Source organism: Ambystoma mexicanum, chromosome 11 (genome assembly GCF_040938575.1).
Source record: "Ambystoma mexicanum isolate Mex_15411 chromosome 11, UKY_AmexF1_1, whole genome shotgun sequence".
Taxonomy (NCBI): Eukaryota; Metazoa; Chordata; class Amphibia; order Caudata; family Ambystomatidae; genus Ambystoma; species Ambystoma mexicanum.
Window position 1 is genome coordinate 547583028 of NC_090934.1, and position 22132 is coordinate 547605159.

Consider the following 22132-nt stretch of genomic DNA (forward strand, 5'->3'; position numbering starts at 1 on the left):
CACTGCAAGTTTAGATTTGTGCTATTTTAAGGCCTTCCATGTCATCGACTGACAGGATCGACTGTCGCCGGTTACATGCTCGACGCCCAGGCACCAGAGGCGTATTTTATGCGGGTCCGTGATTGAAATCTTGGTGCCGTATTTTATACACTTTTTGAAGCCCGTCTTCGGAACTGAAGACGAGGCCATTTTCGATACATTTTCAAAGAAAATTGAAGCGCGCCTTTAATCTCGAAGCAATCGCATTCACGGAAAAACAGAACTGAAGCCAACGGGTGCACATGGTATTTGTACTCGACAATGACATCAGCCGAGATGAAAGCCCTCGAGGGACATCGAGTCGACCTTATTGACGAACAACACCCTCTGTCCAGAGAAAATGTTTCCAAAGCGGCAAAGCTGGAAGGGAATATATCATAAGATGAGGAATACGTGGGGGGGACACAATCTATTCAAAGAACCTTTCACTCACAAGGTAAACCCTGCCACTAAATAGGTCTGTGTGAATCCAAGGCTTTGTACACTATCGGAGTAAAGTGGCCTGTATCTTGCATTCGTTTTCTTATTTCCTGCCGATTTTGAGTGCAGTTTCTGCCAAATCTTTCACACACATGTAGGATATATTTTTGGATGTGGATTCCAGAATACACTGACCCCTTTTATGATAGCATAGGTTGCAGCACTCGCATCTCAACTGCAGACATTTCCAAAACGACCAGGCACAAAAAAATCCATGACCCCCATCGCATCTCACAGACAAGTCATAATCTTTAGGTTAAGACATACGATCTCCAAATTGGGAAAACCACAGACTGCGCAAAATGAATATACCAAGGTGAACATAAGTTTGCATGTGTGACTACATTTAAGCAAGCCACGAATTTCTGGTTGTAGAGTCAGTGCAATTAAGAGGGTTAGGGCTAGGCTAGTGCAATAACAAATTGGTTGCCATTCATTCCAGTGCCTGGTCAATGCAACAGGGCTTACATGAGCAGTACTTGGTCGTTCTGCTGGAGCAACAATTAGCAGTGCAGATGCAATTAAATGACGATTTGTGCATCGATAGAAGTAGATCAAAGGCAAGACTTGTGGTGCTTCTAACAGTGCGTATCCTGACAATACACCTGTATGAAACTGAATCATAGTGACTAATTTCACTGGCACTATAACCTGCACAAATCCAGTCACTGCTAGAGCAGGAAGACCACTTCAAAGTCAGACATTTCTCTGCTACCACTCGTAATGTTTGTGCGTCATAAAGAAGTTCACAGACAGAAGCGCTCTCAGAGAGTCCATCCAGGCGAGTCTGCAGGCACATTTCCATGTTGCAGAAAATATGCACAATCCAATAAAGCTTTGTCTGATTACTTTCTTAATGACTCATTTTATATGCCTGACCACCCAATTCCTCTTTGCTTATTCCCTGCTCCTGCCTGTTTCCATTTTTTTTTGCATTTCATTCAAATGCATTTCTGATCTCTGCAGCCGCCATGCTACCTATCCCTCTTTGAAAGCTTTTCTTAGATGCCACCTAAACTATGGGACCCCGCTACTCCCACTGTTTCCTCAGCCTCTTACTGTGCCCATCTTCTATGTCTACGTTATTTTGAGATTTCATTAATGAATGTATGTTTTCTTCGTTTTCACAGCATAACCAAATAGGAGAAAATCGAAACAATATACTAAATAATGAATAAAACAGCCCACTCAAATAAATTAAATACTTTATTTGTTCAAGTTAGCCCTATTAAGGGTTGGGGTCATGTGTCTGTTTCTGTACTGTACAAGGGCAATGTAACATTCTCCTACTGAATTCATTTTTAACGCACACCTGCCCATTCTCGTTTAAGGCAGTGCACATTTGGCTGGATTCTCCATGTTCGATTTAAAATTTTCCAGGAACTTGGAAGCTAGTTCATCGTCGACCACTCGTCCGTCACTTGAGAGCGTGACTTTCATGAGCTGTTGCTTCTGCAGTTTGGGGTTCCCCTCTTCATCTTGTCCTAGCCGAAGTTCTGGTCGGGAAGCACCCACAGCCAGGATGCAAGACTGAGGCGGATTGATCACAGCAAGAAACTCACTGATGCCAAACATTCCCAGATTGGAGATACTAGAAAAAAACAAAAAAGATTAGTGGCAACAATTGGATCTATAGAGGTCTGTGATCTTTCAAAGAGTGTGACCACATTAAACATTGGAGAACTTTACCTTAATGTAAAATAAAGTCAATAAAGTGAGGAAACCATGCACAATCCTTCCTAGTTCTTCTCCAGTGTCATTTTTACCCAGACACAGCACTTCGGACACACTACTATCCTGGAGGCATCAAGTTGGGAGTAGTTTCGAATTACATTGCTAATAAATGTTTTCAAAAACATACTTTTTGGACAGCAGCTGTTGCCTCTGACAAACATTTAAGCGCTTCTGCCTGCGCAAGCGGGCTGTACAGTCTCGTATGTGCCCACAAGCCCCACGTACGGACCTGAGCAAAGCAAGAGCGCACGGATGGCTCAAGGCCACATAAGGGGCCATATTGCCAGGCAATAATTGCCTGCGAGCAATAAAGCCACCAGCACCCGCCCAGGTGTTCATGGCAGCCACGCGTGGGGCCAGCTGGCTGTCTGCCATCTCCCCAGCTCTCTGTAGCACCACCTCCATAAAGAAGAATAGACTTCTGTCCCTCGGTGGACGAGTGTCTGCTGATGAGCGGCCGAGGCAGTGAAGTCTGCTCTTCTTTGTATGGCATGGAACCAGCAACACAGGGGAGCTGGGGAGGTGGATTACCAGTGGCGGTAAGGGCAGCAGTAGTGGCAGGCAACGACAATGGCACAGGAAGATGCCAATACTGTAGGAGCGGCAATGCGTGGGGGAAGCAGGGAGCGGCAGGGCAAACGCTGGAAACGTGACGGGTGTAGAAATCCATGTATCGTGTTGGCAGTCAGAATTCCAACATTCAACGCAGGGTGCTACTTCCCAATAAAGCTGGTGGACAACACAGCGCCAAGCTCTACAAACAGAAAACCTGCAATTCCTCAACACAATGCAACCGTCACCAACGCGAGCCTGCAGAGGAGCCCACGCAGCTTTTATTACACACCAATGCTCTCCAATCTATTTGGGGACATTTCATACTTATGACAAGGCCTCAGAGCTGAGCCCATGCAGGCCGACTTGCGAACTGTCCTGGTAGAACATTACACAAACTGGAATTTTTGTTACAGTGCGCCACCATTGTTGACGTGAGGCGGGCACACACAAGGAAACAAGGCAGGGCCTAGACTCCCTTATATAGATTACACTGTAAAAAGGTCTGGGCTGGGAAGAGCAGCCAAGATTGTACAGGGGTAGTAGAAGGGGAGTGCCAATGGGGGCAAAAGAGGGAGGATGTAAGAAAGGGCAGGAAACAGGAAGTTGTGGGTTGTTCAGCAACAGGTCAGAGGAGGAGGAGGAGGAGGGAGACCAAGAGACTAGAAGGAGAGAAGGGTGGTGGAGAGGAGTGTGGAGGCGATTTGCAGTGAAGTTGAGGTATTGGTTGATGAGAGAAAGTGGTACTGTACTGTCATTGTGTAAGGTGTGTGAGGGGTAGTGGAAGAGAAGGGTGCGACTGAGGGAGTGAAAGGGAAGCAATTGAGGAGAAGGTGGGGCGGAGCAGTAGTGTAGAGAAGAGAAATTAATGGTAATGTGAAGAGGGGAGAATATTGGAATTGTGGCAAGGGGAGAGTAGTCGTGGTGTGAAGGAAGTAGAGGGGATAGCAGTCGTTTGAACAGGAGGCAGAATAGAAGGAGAGAGCAGAAAGATCAGAGGCTAGAGATGGGTGAGTGAGATACATGGAGTGATGAGGAGAAAGCAGCAGGAAGAGAAAGAGGAGAAGGTGGGTGGCGTCAAAGGGACAAGAGTAGGAGAATGGGAGAGGGAGAGAAGGACATAGGGAGGGAAATCTCTGCGTGCGAGAGGGAAAAGAGAAAGGTTGGAGTGTCTGTAAGGCACTCCCAAAAAACTGTAGAACTAACCCCGGAAGTAGAGAAGGTCACACCTAGGAAGTACTTGAGGGGGTGAGGAAGAGAGCGAGGGAAGGGGAGAAGGGGAGGGCGAGGGAGTGGGTTAGAGGGGGAGGTAGGGGTTGGAGCGGTGAGAGGGGGAGAGGGAGAAGGAGAAGGCCCTTAAAGCTCATGTCATCATATTAATAAAGACCCATGAACTGTCTTTGGGAGTTCGTTATTGCGCCATCTTTGACAACTGCCATATATTGTGGGCAAAGGCATCAGGAAAATGAGTTGTAAAACGCTCCTGTGCACTGTTGCTGACGTTCATATATTAGATTTTTTCATGAGTTACCCTACAAAACCGATTGCTATTACCCAATTTCCTACAGCTATTGTGCTGAAAATGCAGTATTTAAACCCAATATTGGAAAACTATTTTCTCCGGGGGTGGGGGAAATCACCACGGCAAACCCGTCTTGCTTGGTTCGGGCTCCCTTACTCTACTCAGTTGCTACCACATTAACATTTACACCGCTCCGGTGAAAAAAATTGACCTGTTTTAAACGCTGCCACTGTTTGAAATACAAAAACAATGAGTAAAGGATCAAACTGCAGTAGTCATACTTTGCCCGGGAGTTTAGCTACAGCCGTTGAGCTTACAGTGTGCTATAACTCACACGAGCACCAGCATGGAAAGACCACGTTTTTGCATACAGCTCTCTTAATTGCGCCAATTGTAGTGCCCTAGGTCCACTTTGCAAGATGATGTTTTTGGGAAGCAAAGCTGCTCTCTTGAGAGCACATACATTTTATCTCTGCTTAACTCTGGGTTTGATTTCCGATAAGGAAACTTTGGTGAGAACTGCCTTAAGAACCTCGACTATGTTAGACAAATGACTCATTGACAACAGCACAGCGAACAAGTTACCAACTCTGAGCCATACGCCACAAGACAGAACAACAATTCCAATTGATAAATTAAAAATAAATGAATTTCTGTTTTACCTGAAAGAGCCGCCTTGGTATTCTTCAGGTAAAAGTTTACCCTCCCGTGCTTTCTTTGCAAGGGCCTGGAAATAAAAAAAATAAACGAACTATATGGTTGCATACATTTGCTACATAGATGCTATTGATATTTTATAAGAAAAAAGCAAGGGCACACTTGTACAATATCAAGCCATAGCAGTGGCTTTACTTGACAAAGAAGCTCAGTGGCCATCTTAATCTGAAACGATAATATGTCTGTCCAAATTGTTACACGGTTTTATACTATTGGATTTCCTTTTTTTCATTATGTGATGCATGACGGTCCTATGCAATTCTATGACTGCGAACAGTCTTTCACAGTGGCTTCAGGTGTGCATTATATCAAGCATTAATACTTTGAGAGACTCGCCCATGACACATTTTTACATAAAGTTATTAGTACGGCACACCTGGGACAGAATTCAGGACGCACGTATAAGTACTGGTTCCGAGAAGCAGCCACCAAAAGAGCCATTCTAATCTGAGCCGGAGCAGTTCTACAGAAAGGAGAGTCTAAGCAGCTGCGTAAGGCAGCACCAACATAAGGGCCAGCACTCTGTGGTCCCAGATTGGGCCATGAAACAGCAAATTTGGACCCACTGCCACAAAGGATGGTGCCATCTCCATAGATGCAGGAGCCCTGTTCAAGGAGACTCGGAGATCAAGTGCTCATCATATGACCAATTCGGTGGTCAACGTGAAACTACGTGAAACGAACTCGGCATATTTGTTGAGCAGAGTATGTTGCACACAAACATGACAGCCACTGACAGCCACACCCTTTCACCATCACAAACCCCCTTCTACAACTCTCAGAAAATGGATGCGCCACATCTGTGCTGCCACAGTGTTGGACACGTTTTGGCTTCCTGAAGATGTGAGGAATATTAGTGTGGTAATGATATCACGGTTACAGTTGAATATGAAACTGGTTCACAATAAATGGAGGACTATTAACCAATTCACAATCTGGTACCTAAGCCTGTGTTGAATTAGTCGTCCAAATCCCGAATCACCAGAATGTTCACTGTATTCGCTATGTGCCAAACTTGTAAAAGATTCTGGTAAACCAGTTTGGGCAGGCATATTCACCTTGCTACATATAGCAGGGTCTGCAGGAGCTCTTTTAGAGAGGGAGGAGGGTGGCGTGGACAGGCGTTTGTTGCCGTTTGTGAGCTGCAGCCTTTTACTTTCTTTTCTAGGCAGGACTTTCTGAGTATTTATGTATTTACACAGAGAGGATGGAGGAGCTTTAGGTGTCTGATGCTTGAAAGCTTACTTTCATTTTTAGGGAAGGCTTTTTGCACTTTTATTCAAAACATCATTGCATGTTGTGCATTTTATATATTTACAGGGAGTGACAGAAAATAGGAAACATTCAGAAGGTCAACCGTTGAGGGCCCCTGTTTCTGTCCCCTCCGCAAGTGCCTGTATGTGTCTGAATAGAACCAGCATGCATCACCCGATACCTCTTCAGAACCATGCTGGCCACTGTCTCTTTCTCGTAGACTAACTAATAAGACAGCCAAAGTCTGGACAGACCATCTGCAAGAGAGAAATCCATCAGCACCTCACATTAGAGAATTCCAGTCATCCAACTGCCGGAACCCACAGAGGGAGAAAAAGCCGGCAAATGAAGGAACGGAAAGTCTGCACAGCCACCAGGACCGCCAAGCACAGCTCTCCAAGCACCGGCGTTGGACCTAGCAAAAACAATGCAAGACAGACTTGCCGCAGAGTGGCTTCCACATCCCTAACATGAACTGGAACACTCCGCAACACATGCCACCATTGTTGCAGCATGGCAGCCCTGTGAGAAAGAAAGGGGCAGCAATTATACCCTGAAGTGTAAACATTGTGTGTAGAAAGACCTCAGGAGCGGGGAGCATAGCATCCGATTGGTTAGGGGCAAACGTTCAATAGGAGAAGGTAGGGGACGAGGTGGCAGACCATGGGAATAAGGATGGTGGACTGAAGTATGTAGGCGATTTAGAGAAAAGGTGAGGGCAAGTGGTTACATGCAAGGTGGGTGAGAGTGCTGGACGAGCATAGCGGGTGAGTGGAAAGTGCTTGTAAAAGTAAAAGAAGGGGGGCTGAGTAGCGAGTGGAGTAGTAGTAGCAGCAGTGTGGAGAGGGGAGAGTTGATGTGTGAAGGAGGGAGAATAGTAGTAGCATGAAGAGGAGAGAGAGCAGTAGTGGTGTGGAGAGGAGAGAATAGTAGTGGTATTGATTAAGAGGAGATTTGTAGGAGGGAGTGTAGTAACATTGGAGAGTGGAGGTAGGTGGTAGAAAGAGAGACATCGAAGGCACAGAGGAGGAAGAGGTATGAAGAGGGAGGAAATCATGTGGGTGGAGTTGGACTGAAGAGAGTAGCAAGCGGATGATAGGAGTAAGCGACGGGGAGAGGACCATTAGTCATCAGAAGGAGATCGTGTTTGGGTACAGTGTCTGAAAGGCACAACCCTATATTACCTTGAGAACTAACAACATTGATACTGTAGGTCTAGCTTAGAAAGTCCCAGAGGGGACTTAGATACATAAGGCAGTTGCCTCTAGACCCTCAATTACAGCCAATTAGAAGATGGCAATAAGCTCTTGACACTAACCTGGGGAATAAGGGAGAGGGAGGAAAATGCTATGTCAAGACGAGAGAGTGAAAGGCGGCCCTAGTGCCCAGCTGAAAAAATTAAATGAACCCTTGAACCATTCCTGAAGCTGTAATTTTCTTTGGGCCATCTGTGACACTCGCTCCTGCTTTGCCTACAAACTCCCACACTTCTCTGCTCCCCTGCCATCCTTTCAATTGGGTCTTGTCACCCCAGAGAGAGGGGTTCTGTTTCCATAAGGCTTAGGTGTGTAAAATTCTTATATAGGATTTTGGAGTGGGTGCTTTTTGTTCTTGGGCAGCTCTCTTGCTTCCTAGCATATTTTGGCCTGCTCGTTCCGAACCTCTGGGTTGAGCCTTTCTGAAGGCAATCTGCCATTTCGGAATCTGAATGCCCGTCCAAGAAACACTAACCTGCCCTTCGCTGTGCAAGTCAACGAATCACTGCATACAGCAGACTGCTTGATCCATTTCTCTCTTTTCCCGTGTCTATCTTTGTCTGCCACCCTCGCCATCAAACTGTCTTGCGTCGGTCTCTGGTCCTTGCGCACACTTTCTGGCCTTCCGGCTTTCCCTATCGCTCTCACTCCGTCTGTCCTTAATGCCCTTGCCTTGGCTTATGTGATCAGGCTGCAATCTAGGCTACTTCTAGTGATCTATTTGAATAACCTTCTGTCTGACCACTATCATTACGATATCAGGATCCCTTAAAGGGACATGGTCCTGAGGTAGTTCAATGTGACTGTTCCCTGCTTCACTCTGGTGGCCTGGCAGACGAAGGCGGGGGATCTTTCCCACACTGTCCATAGGCTCAACATCACAAAGTGGGTGCCAGCACTGGCCCCCTTGGTTATCATTCAGTCTTAGGTTTAGTCAGGGGAGTTCGTCAGAGGCCTCAGACGGGTTCTGGAAGGACAAGAAGCATCAGAGCACACCCTGCAGACTGAACCCCGTATGAAGGCTGCGAGAATTTATACAATCAGGCAGTGAAGGCACCTTGGTCTTCTCCATTGAGATGCCCAGATTGAACAAGTCGCTGGGGACCAATGGACTAAAGAAGTGAGGCTCAATCAACTCATGCTTGGTCACTAAAGAGTCCTAGAAAACCAGTAAAGTTCAGTGATAGGAGGCCTCTCATGATGCTTTTGCCCAAGTCCCAGATCCTCAACCAGAACTTTTCATGAAAGGGTTTCCTTAAAATGTCTTGTAACTCACCCAGTGCCACAGTGGTCCAGTTCCAGGAGGGGAGTCGGGCAACAGAAATACTAACAATCTATTGGGTTATACAGGAAACTGCCCTCACCATATAGGGTACTTTAGTGTGCAGTTAGCAGGTAGGCAAATGGAACCTTACTGGATTATAACAGTTACTTTAAGAGATGTCCAGTGAATGATATAAATGCCTTCTATGTGACGAATGAACTTCTGCCCTTCATGTGTACAAGGATGAGTAGAGGCTAAAGTGCTACTCAGCCCTCACACACTTCTACAAACCATGAGTGAACTCAATCGCAAAGGTTAAACAGGCACAGTTAAGAGATGCACAACCTTCACCTTTTGTGGTAAGGTGTGACCGGACGCCCGCCACAAAGAACCATGCTACCTCGAATAGTAAACCCAAGGGTCTTTATTGATGACTTACAGATAGATTGGCTGTAAATTCTTTAAAATGGTCTTTTGGGCCTAGCTGGTTCTTCTGGGAGGTTTGGCACTAGGGCTTGCCCGGTCTGTCTCTTCTTCCTTGGTCTTTCCCACTTCCCTAGCCCAGGTGTCCTTAACAGGGATTTTAGTTCTTGCCAAAAGCAACACCTGGCTGTATTTTGCTGCCTTGCTCTATTGGTGCCCCTCCACCCCCACACCCCCAAGACGTTGGCTGAGTAACTCCCTAGGGATATTTCAACTTTCCCTGACCCATACCACTTAGTGTTGTGGGGAATTAGGGATGGTGTCTTCTTCTGCCTGGTGTCCCTCCTCTCGCACTTGCTTGTACCTGACCCTTCTCTATATATGCTCTCCTCCCACTGTACTACTGTCCCTCACACCACCCTTCTACCTCCACCCTTTGATCCAACTTCTCCTCTCACTACTCAACTCCATCACCTCTTACTGTTGTTACCTCCTGCTACCTCTGTTGTTCCTCTCCTCCCAGCCTACTTCATTGCCTCTTAGTATTCTTCTGTTATTCTCTCATGCTCTTTCTACACTTACTAGCTACTCTTATTCCCCCACTCATTGTTGCTTACTTCTCTTCCTCTACTGCTACTTCCTTTACATCCTGGAACTATTGTCAATCTATTTATCTGTCTACTCACCAGTGCCCACTATCACCCACTACTACCAACTACCACTCTACTACCTGTTTCTCTCAATCACTCGCTCCTCGGCTATGCTTGCTACCTACTTTCTCTACTCCAACTACTACTACCTCTGCCACTACTACCACTACCGCTCCGCTACTCCTACTCTACCTCTACTCCTCACACTCTCCACTCTCACACACACACACTCCACAGATGACCTCCTTATAATACTATCCACACCCCTTATGTCCCCACCTCCTCTGGTCTCTGAGATGTCCCCCATCACCTCCTGTCCTCACCAACTAACCCACACTCAGCCACTTGTGCACAATAACTTAAACACCCCACCACGCCCTCACAAGACTGGTTATTCACCCTGGCGAATCACCTAACTGTCTCCCGAGGTGTGACATGGGAAAGGTCTGGGAGTGCCGTTAAGCACCGCCCGTCTCTTGCAGCAATTCTCACAATGGCCTTACACTGGCCAGAAGGGAACCTTTGCTCCCTCTTCCCTAGGCCTGAAGATGGGTCTGGTTTTATTTCACCATTCCCTGATGGTTTAGTGGGGACCTTGCGAGTAAAGTCTTTGTTTTTTACAATAATCCTTCGTGGGTTAGTGGTGGTGTGAAGGCTCAATTTCTGGATGCTGCGTTGACACCTAGAGTCTCTGCGGCAACCTTCTTCCTTATGGCTTATGTTGTGGACATAGACAGTAGTCTGCTCCACGGCCCCTGCCGGTGTTGCCACGTTAGGCGCACCCTGCTGCATACGGCACCTGGTCGTACCGCGTAAGACTTCTTCTGGGCTGCACCACGACCTGCTACAGCCCCGCCAGCTCCTTTCTCCACAGCGTGGTCCAATGTTGTCCTGCTGCCATTAGGTAAGGTAAGGGAGGGGAGGGGGCCTGCCCACACACACTCCAGCACCGTGGGTGGGTTGCGATGAGCTCCCTCCCTCTCCTGGGCCTGTCACAGTGGGCCTGAGGGAAGGCTATACTCTCAAGAGGGTTGTGAATGCGACCCTCACATAGCTACCCAAACAGCAAAGTATAACAGGCCAAAACAAAGGTTCTATGAAATATATATTTTAATTAAACAAATACGCAGTAATAACTAAATGAAAACAAACTGGAGAGGCTGACATGGGGGTGACATTTTTCACAAATATTTATCGAGATGTTAAAGAAAAGCCTATCTGGCCCCATCACTATGAGGGGTTCCCATGCCTCAACCAAAACTAAAAGAACTGTCAGAATAACCGTCAAACAAGTAGTCACCGTCCTGTGTCCAAACATATCTCTAATGCTTACACTCTACAATTAAGGAGATCTAATAACACATACATTCTACTCGACAACTGTCAAAAAGGTACTCAAGCCAGGGGGAATGACTCCCTTCCCCGTACGGCGATATCCGATTCCACAAAAGTTCACACAAAGTCAATAGATCCTGATCCGGGAGAATGGCTACCTTCTCCTGGATTGGGTATGGACTTCACCTGATGCTCTCCGGTTCCCCAGGTATGTTAGACAGTCATTCAACAGAGTTTGTCATTCCTTTCAAGTTTAGGGAAACTTCCACTCTCTTTCATTGGTATTCTCTGTCTGCCTTCTAGACCCTTTTCACACTTCAGAGTCAGAGACCCTTCTATTGTGTTCAGCAGGCTTCACCTCCCCACTGATTTGAGGAAGATTTTCTCCTTGGCTCAGTTCTTTATTGTTAGGGTCCCTGACCCTTCTTTGGTGGTCAGTGGTTTTTGGTTTGTCACTGACACAAGAAAGCTTTCCTCGGAGGCACACTTTGTACACATCGCCTCCTTTAACATTGGGGTTCTCGACCCTTCTATTACGAGTAGTGGGCTTGTGCCTGCCACCACGATTGGGATGGTCTCCTCTGTACTTGTTTGGGGTCCTTGCCCCTTCCCTGGTGGTCAGTGGGCTTATTGGTATGACCACTAGAACAAGGAATTACTCCTCAGATGCAGTATTCTTGATGTTAGGGGTCCTCAACCCTTCCCTGGTGGTCATTGGACTTATTGGTACAGCCAATGGGATGAGGAAGAGCTGTGCTACACGTTGGGCCTTTTGGGATCCCCTGAGCACTGAGGGGAGTTAGCCTTAGCCTGCTTTACTTGCACCGCTGCGTCCCCTCGGGTCTCCCGCACAACTGGTTACCTTGATTTGGGTGTAGGTGCGTCGCTGGGGCTTGCAAGGAGAGCATCCCTCCAGCTTGTTTCTGCAGGTTCTTCAGTGTAAGCGACTTCAATTCAACACTACAGCTAAGTCAAGGCCTAGTCTGGGATGCTGATGGAAGCCCTTATTGATGTATTTTTATGTCCAGTTCATTTACTCTGGATGACAACCCTTATATAACACCCCTCTCTCAGAATCCCCCCGACCCCGCTGAGCCAAGAAGTAGGTTTGTTTTGCAAATTTAAAAGGTTTATTTGAAAATTAAACTATATATATATGGGATACATTACTCACCGTAATCGTATTTCTGATGCTTATATCTGCTTAGATCACATGCTGTGCGCATAGGCCGACATCTAGTGGAAGCTGCGGAGTATTACAGTTTGTTTTTCGAAACTCGAAAATGGGCGTCGACACAGGCGTGCCAGTAATACTATCCCTAGTGTGACGTCCACTGTACCCAAGATCCCTCACGCATCTGGGATCCTCAGATTGTATTTTTTCTGACATGAGGAAGCATGAGGAGTAGCGTGAGTACAGATAATCCAAGCAGATAGACAGAAAGGTAAGACTACAAGTAATCATGCGCCTTCTCTCGGAGGGGAGGAAGGGTGGGTCGCATGTGAATCTAAGCAGATACAAGCATCAGAAATACGATTACGGTGAGTAATGTATCCCTTCTGAGGCTTGTGGAATCTGCTTAGATCACATGCTGTGCATAGATTAGCGAGCAGTACCCGAAGAAGGAGGTGGGATGTGAGAAGGGTCATGAGCAAACAGGTGTCTTAGAACCGCTTGTCCCACTTGTGTATCTGTCTTGGAATGAGTGTCAATGCAGTAATGCTGAGTAAAAGTGTGAATAGAGCTCCAAGTAGCTGCTTTGCAAATGGTGTCGAGGGGAACATTTGCAATGAAAGCCAGAGTGGCACCAATGCCTCTAGTAGAATGGGCCCTTGGCGTAAAAGGCAGAGTTTTTCCAGAAAGAGAGTAACACAGCTGTATACAGTTGATAATCCACTTCGAGATCGCGCCTTTAGAGACGCGATCCCCCTCTCTGCCTGTAGCTACGGAGACAAACAGTTGATCTGTTTTTCTTAGCGGTCTGGTTTTATTTACATAGTAGAGGACCGCCCTACGCACATCAAGGGTGTGTAGTTTCACCTCAGCCGAGCTTTGCGGGTTCTGGAAGAAAGCCGGAAGCTCGATGGACTGGTTTACATGGAATTTAGATATGAATTTAGGTGAAAACCTAGGGTGTGTGCGTAAAACCAGTTTGTCTTTGTGGATAATAAAGAAAGGATCCTGCACTGACAGAGCCTGAATTTCACTGACCCTTCTTATGGAGGTAATGGCTACTAAGAAGGCCGTTTTATAAGTCAGGTGTTTGAGACTACTTTTATGCATGGGTTCGAAAGGGGGGCCCATGAGCTTAGCTAGCACCACATTGAGGTCCCATCCTGGCGGTGGGTTCGAAATAGGAGGGTGAAGTCTCTTTACTCCTTCCATGAAGGCTTTAACTACTGGTACTTTCCACCACGATACTTTGTTATGGGATGTGGTGTAAGCCGAGAGGGCTGCCAGGTGTACTTTCAGAGAGTTAAAAACCAAACCTGCGTCCAGCAGGTGGAGCATGTATGTTACTACGTTGGAAGGAGTGCAATCAACTGGGTTGATTTGTTTATTCTGGCACCAAATAACAAATCTCTTCCACTTGTCAAAGTAACAGTGCCTTGTGTTTGGTTTCCTGGATTCTTTTAGGATGTCCATACACCTCTGTGGTAAATTGAGATGCCCAAACTCTATGACCTCAGGAGCCATGCTGCCAGGTTCATTGAGTTGGGTTCCTGGTGCACTGTTTGACCTTGTTGCTGGGACAGTAGGTTGTACCAGGCTGGGAGTTTGATGGGCTCGCACAGCGCCATCCTGCGTAGGTGTGGAAACCATGGTTGTCTCGCCCACATGGGAGCAACTAGGATGAGCGTCATCGATTCCTTGTTCATCTTGTACACCACCTTCCTGATGAGAGGAGTTGGTGGAAAAGCGTACGCAAACATCCCTGACCAGTTCATCCACAGGGCGTTCCCTTGGGAGTGTGGCTGGGGGAACCTGGATGCAAATCCTGGGCATTGTTTGTTTTCGCTTGTGGCGAATAGGTCTATAGTGGGGAAAACCCACTGAGAGAAGAGATCTTCTACGATCTCTCTGTGAAGGACCCATTCGTGTTCTTCTGGGAGGGAGTCTCTGCTTAGGGCATCCGCTAGGGAATTGAGCTCCCCTGGAACATGTTGTGCTGATAGGAAGATGTTCCGTCTGAGTGCCCATATCCAGATTTTCTGGGCAAGCTTGGACAGATTTGGCGAACGAGTCCCTCCTTGTTTGTTCAGATAGAACATGGCTGTCGTGCTGTCCGTCCGGATCTGCACCGACAAGTTTAGTAGATGGGGCTCGAACGCCCGAAGCGCTCGGAATACTGCCAGAAGCTCTAGCAGGTTGATGTGGTTCTTGGCTACTGAGTGAGACCAGAGACCCTGAGCTGTGTGGTGGAGATGGTGAGCTCCCCACCCAGTCAGGCAAGCATCTGTAGTTACCACTGCTTGTACTTCGGGATCGTAAAAGGGTTTTCCCCTTGCGAGATTCTCTTTTGTCCACCAGTGTAAGCTTTGTACGAGTGTTGGCGAAACGACCACTAGATCGTCCCACTGACCACTTGCCTGAGACCACTGTTTCGCCAACCATTCCTGCATGGGACGCATGCGCAGACGCGCGTGGGGGACCAGGTAAATGCATGACGCCATCATGCCCAGTAACCGCATTGCTTTGCGTACCGTTATTTGTTGACCTGACTGATAATGTGGAATTTGCAGTAGTATATTCCGAATTCTTTCTTCCGAGGGGAAGGTCAACCCTTTCTGAGTATCTAGGATTGCTCCTAGGAACTGTTTTGAGGTGCTTGGCACCAGACTTGACTTCTTCTCGTTGATAGAGAAGCCTAATTCGTGGAGGAGGTCGATGGTCCTCTGAATGTTTGACCTGCAAATTCTTGGGGTTTCCCCCGTTATGAGCCAGTCGTCCAGATAAGGGTACACTGGGATTGCCTCCCTGCGTAGGTGTGCAGCTGCCACCGCCAGTACCTTGGTGAATACCCTTGGTGCTGAAGCTATCCCGAAGGGCAGTACCTTGAATTGGTAGTGGCGACTGTCCACTTTGAAGCGCAAGTATTTTTTGTGCGCTGGGAGCATGGAAATATGAAAATAAGCATCTTTCATATCCAAGGTTGCCATGTAGTCCCCCTTTTCTAGGAGGGGGATTACCTCTTGTAGCGTGGTCATACGGAATTTTTGGGGCTTGACATACTTGTTGGCAGGCCGTAGGTCCAATACTGGGCGCATTGTCAAATCTTTCTTTGGCACAAGGAAGTAAGTTGAATAGATACCCTTGTTTACCTGGTGTCCTGGGACGAGTTCTATCGCGTCCTTTTCTAGCAGAATGGCGATCTCCTCGAGAAGGATCTTCTGATGTTCTAAGGAGTGTATTCTTTGTCGTGGAGGGTGGTTCCGGGGACGCTGCAGTAATTCTATACAATATCCTGTGGACACTGTTGACAGCACCCATCTGTCTGAGGTGATCCCTTCCCAAGCCTGGGTGAAGTTGGAAATGCGTCCCCCTACTGGGGTTGCGTGAGAAGGGACCCTGAACTGAGCGTCACTGCTTTGGCGGGGGCGTGCCACCTCCCTTGTTGGGGCTGCCTCTGCCTCTTCCACGACCTCTCTTGTTACCCTTGCTGTAACTTTGGGTAGACTGCTGGTTGTTGTTCCATTGTGTACCCTGTCCTTGGGCATAGTTGCCTCTTTGTGAATTTTGGCCGCGTGGGCGACGAAAATTACTGTTCCCCCTCTGGTTTGGGGGTTTGTTGGTAAGCTGGCCAAGGGATTTGAGAGTCTCGTACTCGTCCTTGGCATTCTTAAGTGCGTCTTCGACCGCTTTCCCAAACAATAGATCGGGTTCCACCGGCTTGTCTATTAATGAAGCCTGGGTTTCTGTTTTGAACCCCGACTGCCGTAACCACGCATGTCTCTTGATAACAGTACCTTCTGCTATCAATCTTCCTGCGTTGTCTGCAGCGTCGAAAGTTGCTTTTAAGATGCAACCAGACACGGCTCTCCCTTCTGCCGAGATCCGAGCCAACTGGCCCTTTAACGGTTCAGGAGCAGAGGCTATGAGCGCCGCGACCTCTTCCCATTGATGGCAGTTGTAACTTGCCAACAGGGTGGTGGAGTTAGCAATCCTTGCTTGGTAGGCGGACGTTGAGGCTACCTTCCTGCCAAACCCGTACAGTCTTTTGCTCTCCTTGTCGGGAGGAGCTTCTGACGACGATAAGGGTGTCCCAGCCCTCTTCCGAGTGTTGGTAACCACTAGGGAGTCTGGTTTAAGATGACCTCTTATATAAAGAGGGTCAGACTGGGCTGCCCGAAAAAGTTTTTCGACTCTGGGGTTGACGGCTCTGGTGAGGTTAGGATTCACCAGGGATGGATCTATTCTACGTTGGATGGATTTAAGGATAGGGATGGTCTGAGCGACCGGCCTCCTCTCTCCCACCAACTCCTCTGCGAAGTCCCTTTCCTCCTGTACACCGTGGGTGTCGATGTGAAAATGTTCTGCTGCGCGAGCAAGAACTTCATTAAGGAGGGGCTGGTTATCAACTGGCGAGTCGGTAACTGGGGCTTCGCTCTCTACCGGGGAATCTACTCTGTAAATTTCCTGCTCATCTTCTACCTCCTCCAGGTCCTCATCCTCCGCATAGTATTCAGACCCGGTTCGTTCCTCCATAATTGTAAACTCCTGGTCCCCTTCAGGGAAAGGTTGTCCTTGGTATCTGGGGTGAGGAGTAGAGTATGGAGTAGAGTAAGGCTGCACCTCGAAGGGGTCAGGTCTTTCGACCCGGGCCTTTTTACTTAGGGGGATAGGATCAGAGGAGCCTGAGGGTGTGGCCCCTTGAGGGTCATACGAAAGGAAATGTTCTGGGTTTTTGTCAAAAAAATCAGCTAAGGAAGACATCCATGACATGACCCTGTCTATGTCCTCACTGGACCATTCTTTGGAACCGGGTATGACTTTAGTAGGCAACTTAGAGGACTTATCAAGGGTACCCTTGCTTGATGTTGATGTCCCAGTAGATTTATGTTTATGTGTCTGCTTGGGGTGGAAGGATGGTCTTACAGGAGTGGAAGGCTGAGCTTTCCGCTGTTTCCCTCCCTCCCCGTGCGTGGAAAAATGTTTTCCCTGCCCTTTGGAGGCCCCAGAGACTTTCGACGCCTGGCGCCGAGGGTCGGGAGAGGTATCTTGCTTCGAGCGTGGGGCCTCGCTGGTGTTAACTGCGCTCTCGGTCTCTTGGAGCGCGGCCTGGGGGTGGAAGTCGTCTTCGTCTTCCGACGATCGAACTTCCGTTAATCTAGGGAGTGAGGCACTCTTGGCAAGAGTGGATGATTGCCTTGCGTCATGAGGCGATCTCGATCGAGAGCGCCCAGAGGACACCGAGTCGGACCGTTCTATCCGTGCCTCTTTCCGAGAAGTCGACGTCGTCGAGGTTCGGTTGGACTTAGTGTGTTTAGTGTGTGTAGGGTGTGTAGCGCTTGCGTCGCCGGGGGTCTTCCCCATAGCCGCCCTGCCGGACAACCTTCCGAGGTCGGGGACCTGCCCTCGGCAGTCTTTCGATGCCGTAATGCCCTCGCCGTCCGAAAGTACGGCGTCGCTGCCATCGCTGAAGGCGCCCTCCGCTACCATGGCTGCCTGCCTGGCGTGGTGGGCCCAACGCTTTGTCGAACGGTCCTTAAGTGTTTTAGGTTTAAACCTACTACACGCTCTGCAGTTCGCTTCGGGGTGGTCCCTCGGCAAGCAGAGATTGCACGTGGCGTGCCTGTCGACCCAAGGGTATTTGCGGTTGCACTTGGGGCAGAATTGGAAAGGGGTACCCTCCATACGCACCTTGAGGCAGCGGGCTGGTAAGTGTAGGAAATATATAAGGTGTACCTATATACCAAGAGTGAAGAGTATGTACCACCCCCCACTCTCCCTACTTGCAGGGCCGAGGCCAGCGGCCTACTAGGCCCGGGACGAGGCCAGCGGCCTTCCGAGGCCCAGATCCGTCGTGCAGCAGCCGACGGTCGATGTCTTCTCCAGCCGTCGTCGAGTGTCGATGGTCGACGTTTGGGGTGGGGAAGGATGTCAATAAATAATATTAATTGCAATAATTAGCTAAAGTATGGCTAAGGCCAGGGGACTCCGCAAGATGCTGCCGACCAGTATGGCGGAAAAAAACAATCTGAGGATCCCAGACGCGTGAGGGATCTTGGGTACAGTGGACGTCACACTAGGGATAGTATTACTGGCACGCCTGTGTCGACGCCCATTTTCGAGTTTCGAAAAACAAACTGTAATACTCCGCAGCTTCCACTAGATGTCGGCCTATGCACAGCATGTGATCTAAGCAGATTCCACAAGCCTCAGAAATATATATATATCACACTTGTATAATAAATTAATGTTTGATAGCACACTTGTGAAGATGATAGTGATCAACAATGGATAATGTTACAGTGGTACACCCTTTTTGATGGCTTAGAAGTGATATAGAGAGGATGAAGTAGCTGAGAATGCTTTTATGGCTTCAAGGACAATGCAATGATGAATGAAAATGCAGTACAGAAAATAAACTTGATATGACTTCAACAAAAGACAATGTGATCACTTTTCTTTGACAATTCACCCCCCCCCCGCCCTTTATGCAAGGTAAAGCGATGGAAGGAAAGCACACAATTCTCAGGAATGCAATCAAATATAATTCAGTTCCCCCCCCCCCCTAGCAAGTTTAGAGGAAAAGGGATGATTTTAACACAGGCAAAGTACTTTAAAGGTGGTGTGCAAAGAAGTGAAAAATATGCTAAAATGATTTTAATTCCCTCTAGAGGTTCGGGGTGGGTGACAGCTACTTTGCATTAGTCCAGGATCACTTTAGCAATGCTCTATGAATGATTGTCAGGTTGCAAACGAATTTTAGCAAAGGAAAGCAAGGACAAATATTTTTACACGTGGCTGAATTTAAGCAAAATGTCAAATCGCTGCAAATTTAGTCGCGTGCGTCGAGCGCAATTACGGAGGCACTATAAGGGGTAGTAAGTTTAGGTTTGTTGGAAAGCTTAGAATCTTAGCTTTAAGATGACAGTTACAACTCGCTCCTAGCACAAACAGTTACGGAGATACGGCCGATTTAGTAAAGGTAGTTTTTCGGATTTTAAATTTTAAAGCTCAGAATGACAGATGACAGTTTTCAGTTCTAAAGATGACAGAATGACACAATTCTAGGAGGCAGTTCTAATAGGCTAAAATAGTTTGGATTAGATTATTTTAAACTAAGAGATTGGTTTTGGCACAGTGCTAGCTGGGTACTCACACTAGATTTTGGACAGGAATGCAACGTCATCACTGAACGGGTCAGGATTGGCTGGACTTCTGCTAGCAGTTCTTCACAGCAATCTGGTCTCTGGTTCCGGATACAGCATTGCTTTCTGGATACTGCTACAGGTTCTTGCAAAAGTTCTTGGCAAAGAATTCAAACAGCTCACCCGGCTGTTGAATAGTTTGGTTGGTTTTGAGGCCTGCTGAAGAGGATACAGCTTGTGGATTCAGGCCTCTCTGCTACAAATTCTGGAGTTAATTTCTGGTCTCTGGGGATTGATGGATTTGAAGTCTGGATCTCTGGATATGAAGTCTGAAGTCTCCCGGCAAAGCGTCCCGCAAGAAAGTGGAAAGTGAATGTGTCTACCTGGGTTCCAGTGTTCCTTTTATGTGTTTTGAAAATGGGTGTGTGCCTGGGCCTAGCTAAGCCTGCCCCTCTCACTTATCATTGGCCAAGCTTTCCTCTCTCCCTTGATTGGGGGAAAGAAATGGAGTGTCAGAGTGATGCTGTAGGTTTTATGGTCAGAGGAACCTCCCCTTGTCAAATTGCACACAAATCTATTTCTGACCCAAATACATATTTATCTATGTACCATTTTTCTAATGTTATAGGTCCAGTTAACATATTTTCTGTAGCACCAAACCATCCGATCCCTGTGTTTGTACGATGTCGTGTCCACTTATGACAGAATTCTCCCCTTTTGATCCAGATAACCTCTAAACCTTTCCAGATTTTACACAAATGTGCCCCAGGGATATGGGTTTCAGATGATAAAGTGTCATATTTTTAACATGCATACATTTGGAGTAACAACCTTTTTTTCCGCTACTATCCCCAAGAACATACCACAGGGTCCTAACACCTCTTAAAATGTGCACAGAAAACTCACAAGAATGATGATGTTATTTATATAATTTTTACAAGTCCGCACTATGAATAACCCATCTTTTTAAAATCATGCTCTGGCCCCAAAGGGGTGTGGTTTTCCAAAGCACATGGTGGAATTTCTGGTTTATCCACTTCCCCCAAGCTCAGCTTGCTTTCACAGGCACTGCCTCTCCCAGTTTCTCCCAAGAGGAAGCCATTTTACGACCCCCCCAATATAACATTTGCCTGAGCCAGGGACAGTGCTTTGTTTAAGTTTCCTGTAGTCCCCAGGTGCCACTCCCCTAATTCAATCAGAGAGGTGTCATCTCCTTTTGACAGGGGCAGCAGAATGCAGCCAGGCCTGGGAAAGTGGCAGAGCAGGTTTCACTCCTGTCGGGGGTAGTTGCCGGGCAGAATTCACTAAATGTCACTTTAGTTCCCAGTTTTCTACATTCAAAATCCAACTTACAATTTTTGCACATGCAGCTAGAATGCTGATTCTAAGTTCAAAACTATGACATTTAAACAATTGCAACCTATGTGACACTCACAAGTAGGTCACTCAGTTATTCTAAACATTTCGGTTCTAGTGGCTTTAAACCCAAATTCACTTAAGCTGCTGACATCCCCAACTATTTTTTATATATACATTAAATAATTACTTCCTTCAAGTCATTTCAGAATATAGTTTTACATTGTATCCACCTCTTAGCAAGTCTTTCCTTGGCCTGGTTTGGGTTCATTTGTTCAGTTTTACACAAGAGTCTGGTGGTTTTAAAACGCCGGCTTTCTGATAGTGGTGAGCACCAGTATTGCATCCCTTTTTGACATTAAGAAAATTCATTCCCCACAGTTCTGGGTTGCTTTTGTCAATCAGCATTGCCATTCCTAATGGTTTCAGGCTGTGCCCTCCTGTGCTCACAACATAGACAAAAATGGGTGGCAGCCTATTCTTCATGTTTTCCCTGTGCACTCTCTGGGGAGTTCTGGCCATCATGATGTTTTCAATGCCAGTAATGCAGAGTTTTATGGTAGGGCTTGGATGCATGGGTAAAAACATCCCACATCAGGCTACCTTCTGTTGTCAGATGGCGACTCCACGACAGCTTTCCTCCGCTCACCTTCCCTCTGGCTGGTTGCACAGGCCTGCTTGTACGAACCTGCCTGGACGCTCACACAGCCGACTGCTGGTGTCCTCCGTTCTCTCCTTCTTCGGGGCTGCCTAATGAGTTTGAAACTCCTGCATCGGACGAACTCCGTATTCCCAGCCAATCCAGGCTGGGCTTGACACATTACTTAATCCTTTGTCAGTGTTTATACAATGTTGCAAAGTCTCATTCGACCACTTGTGTAAGTCCTTTTTCTCTCTCTTGGTCTCAATCATCATGCCTCTGTGGGGCCACCTCCTATCAGTATTTCTATAATTAGTGATCTTCATATTTCCCAGGTTGTTCTTCATTGTGGTACTTGCGATCACACTGAGGTCTTCTGTATTACAACAGTACATGGGTCTATAGCCTACAAAGAGGTTAGCAGAGGAAAGAGGACCTAGTGTATGTGCTGGTACAATGGTGTTTACCGAGCGATACCCCAGGTGGTTGGCCTTGTCCCCAGGAGGGGAGTTCTTCTCATGAGGTCCTCCAGCATTAAACCACCCCTAGGGGGAATGTTGGGTAGCAGCCGCACCTCCCTAGCCTCAAGGGAAA

General features: G+C 47.4%; 1 protein-coding gene across 1 annotated transcript in view; it reads right to left on the minus strand.

The window, feature by feature from the left end:
* Window positions 1-1712: 1712 nt before the first annotated feature.
* Window positions 1713-22132, minus strand: part of PDHX (pyruvate dehydrogenase complex component X) — a 1431343-nt gene continuing 1410923 nt past the window's right edge. The window contains exons 10-11 of the mRNA XM_069623364.1: window positions 4990-5054; window positions 1713-2110 (exon numbers count right to left, since the gene is read on the minus strand). Coding sequence (XP_069479465.1) covers window positions 1846-2110; window positions 4990-5054 — 330 coding nt within the window. The 3' untranslated portion in view covers window positions 1713-1845. The remainder of the gene's footprint in view (window positions 2111-4989; window positions 5055-22132) is intronic.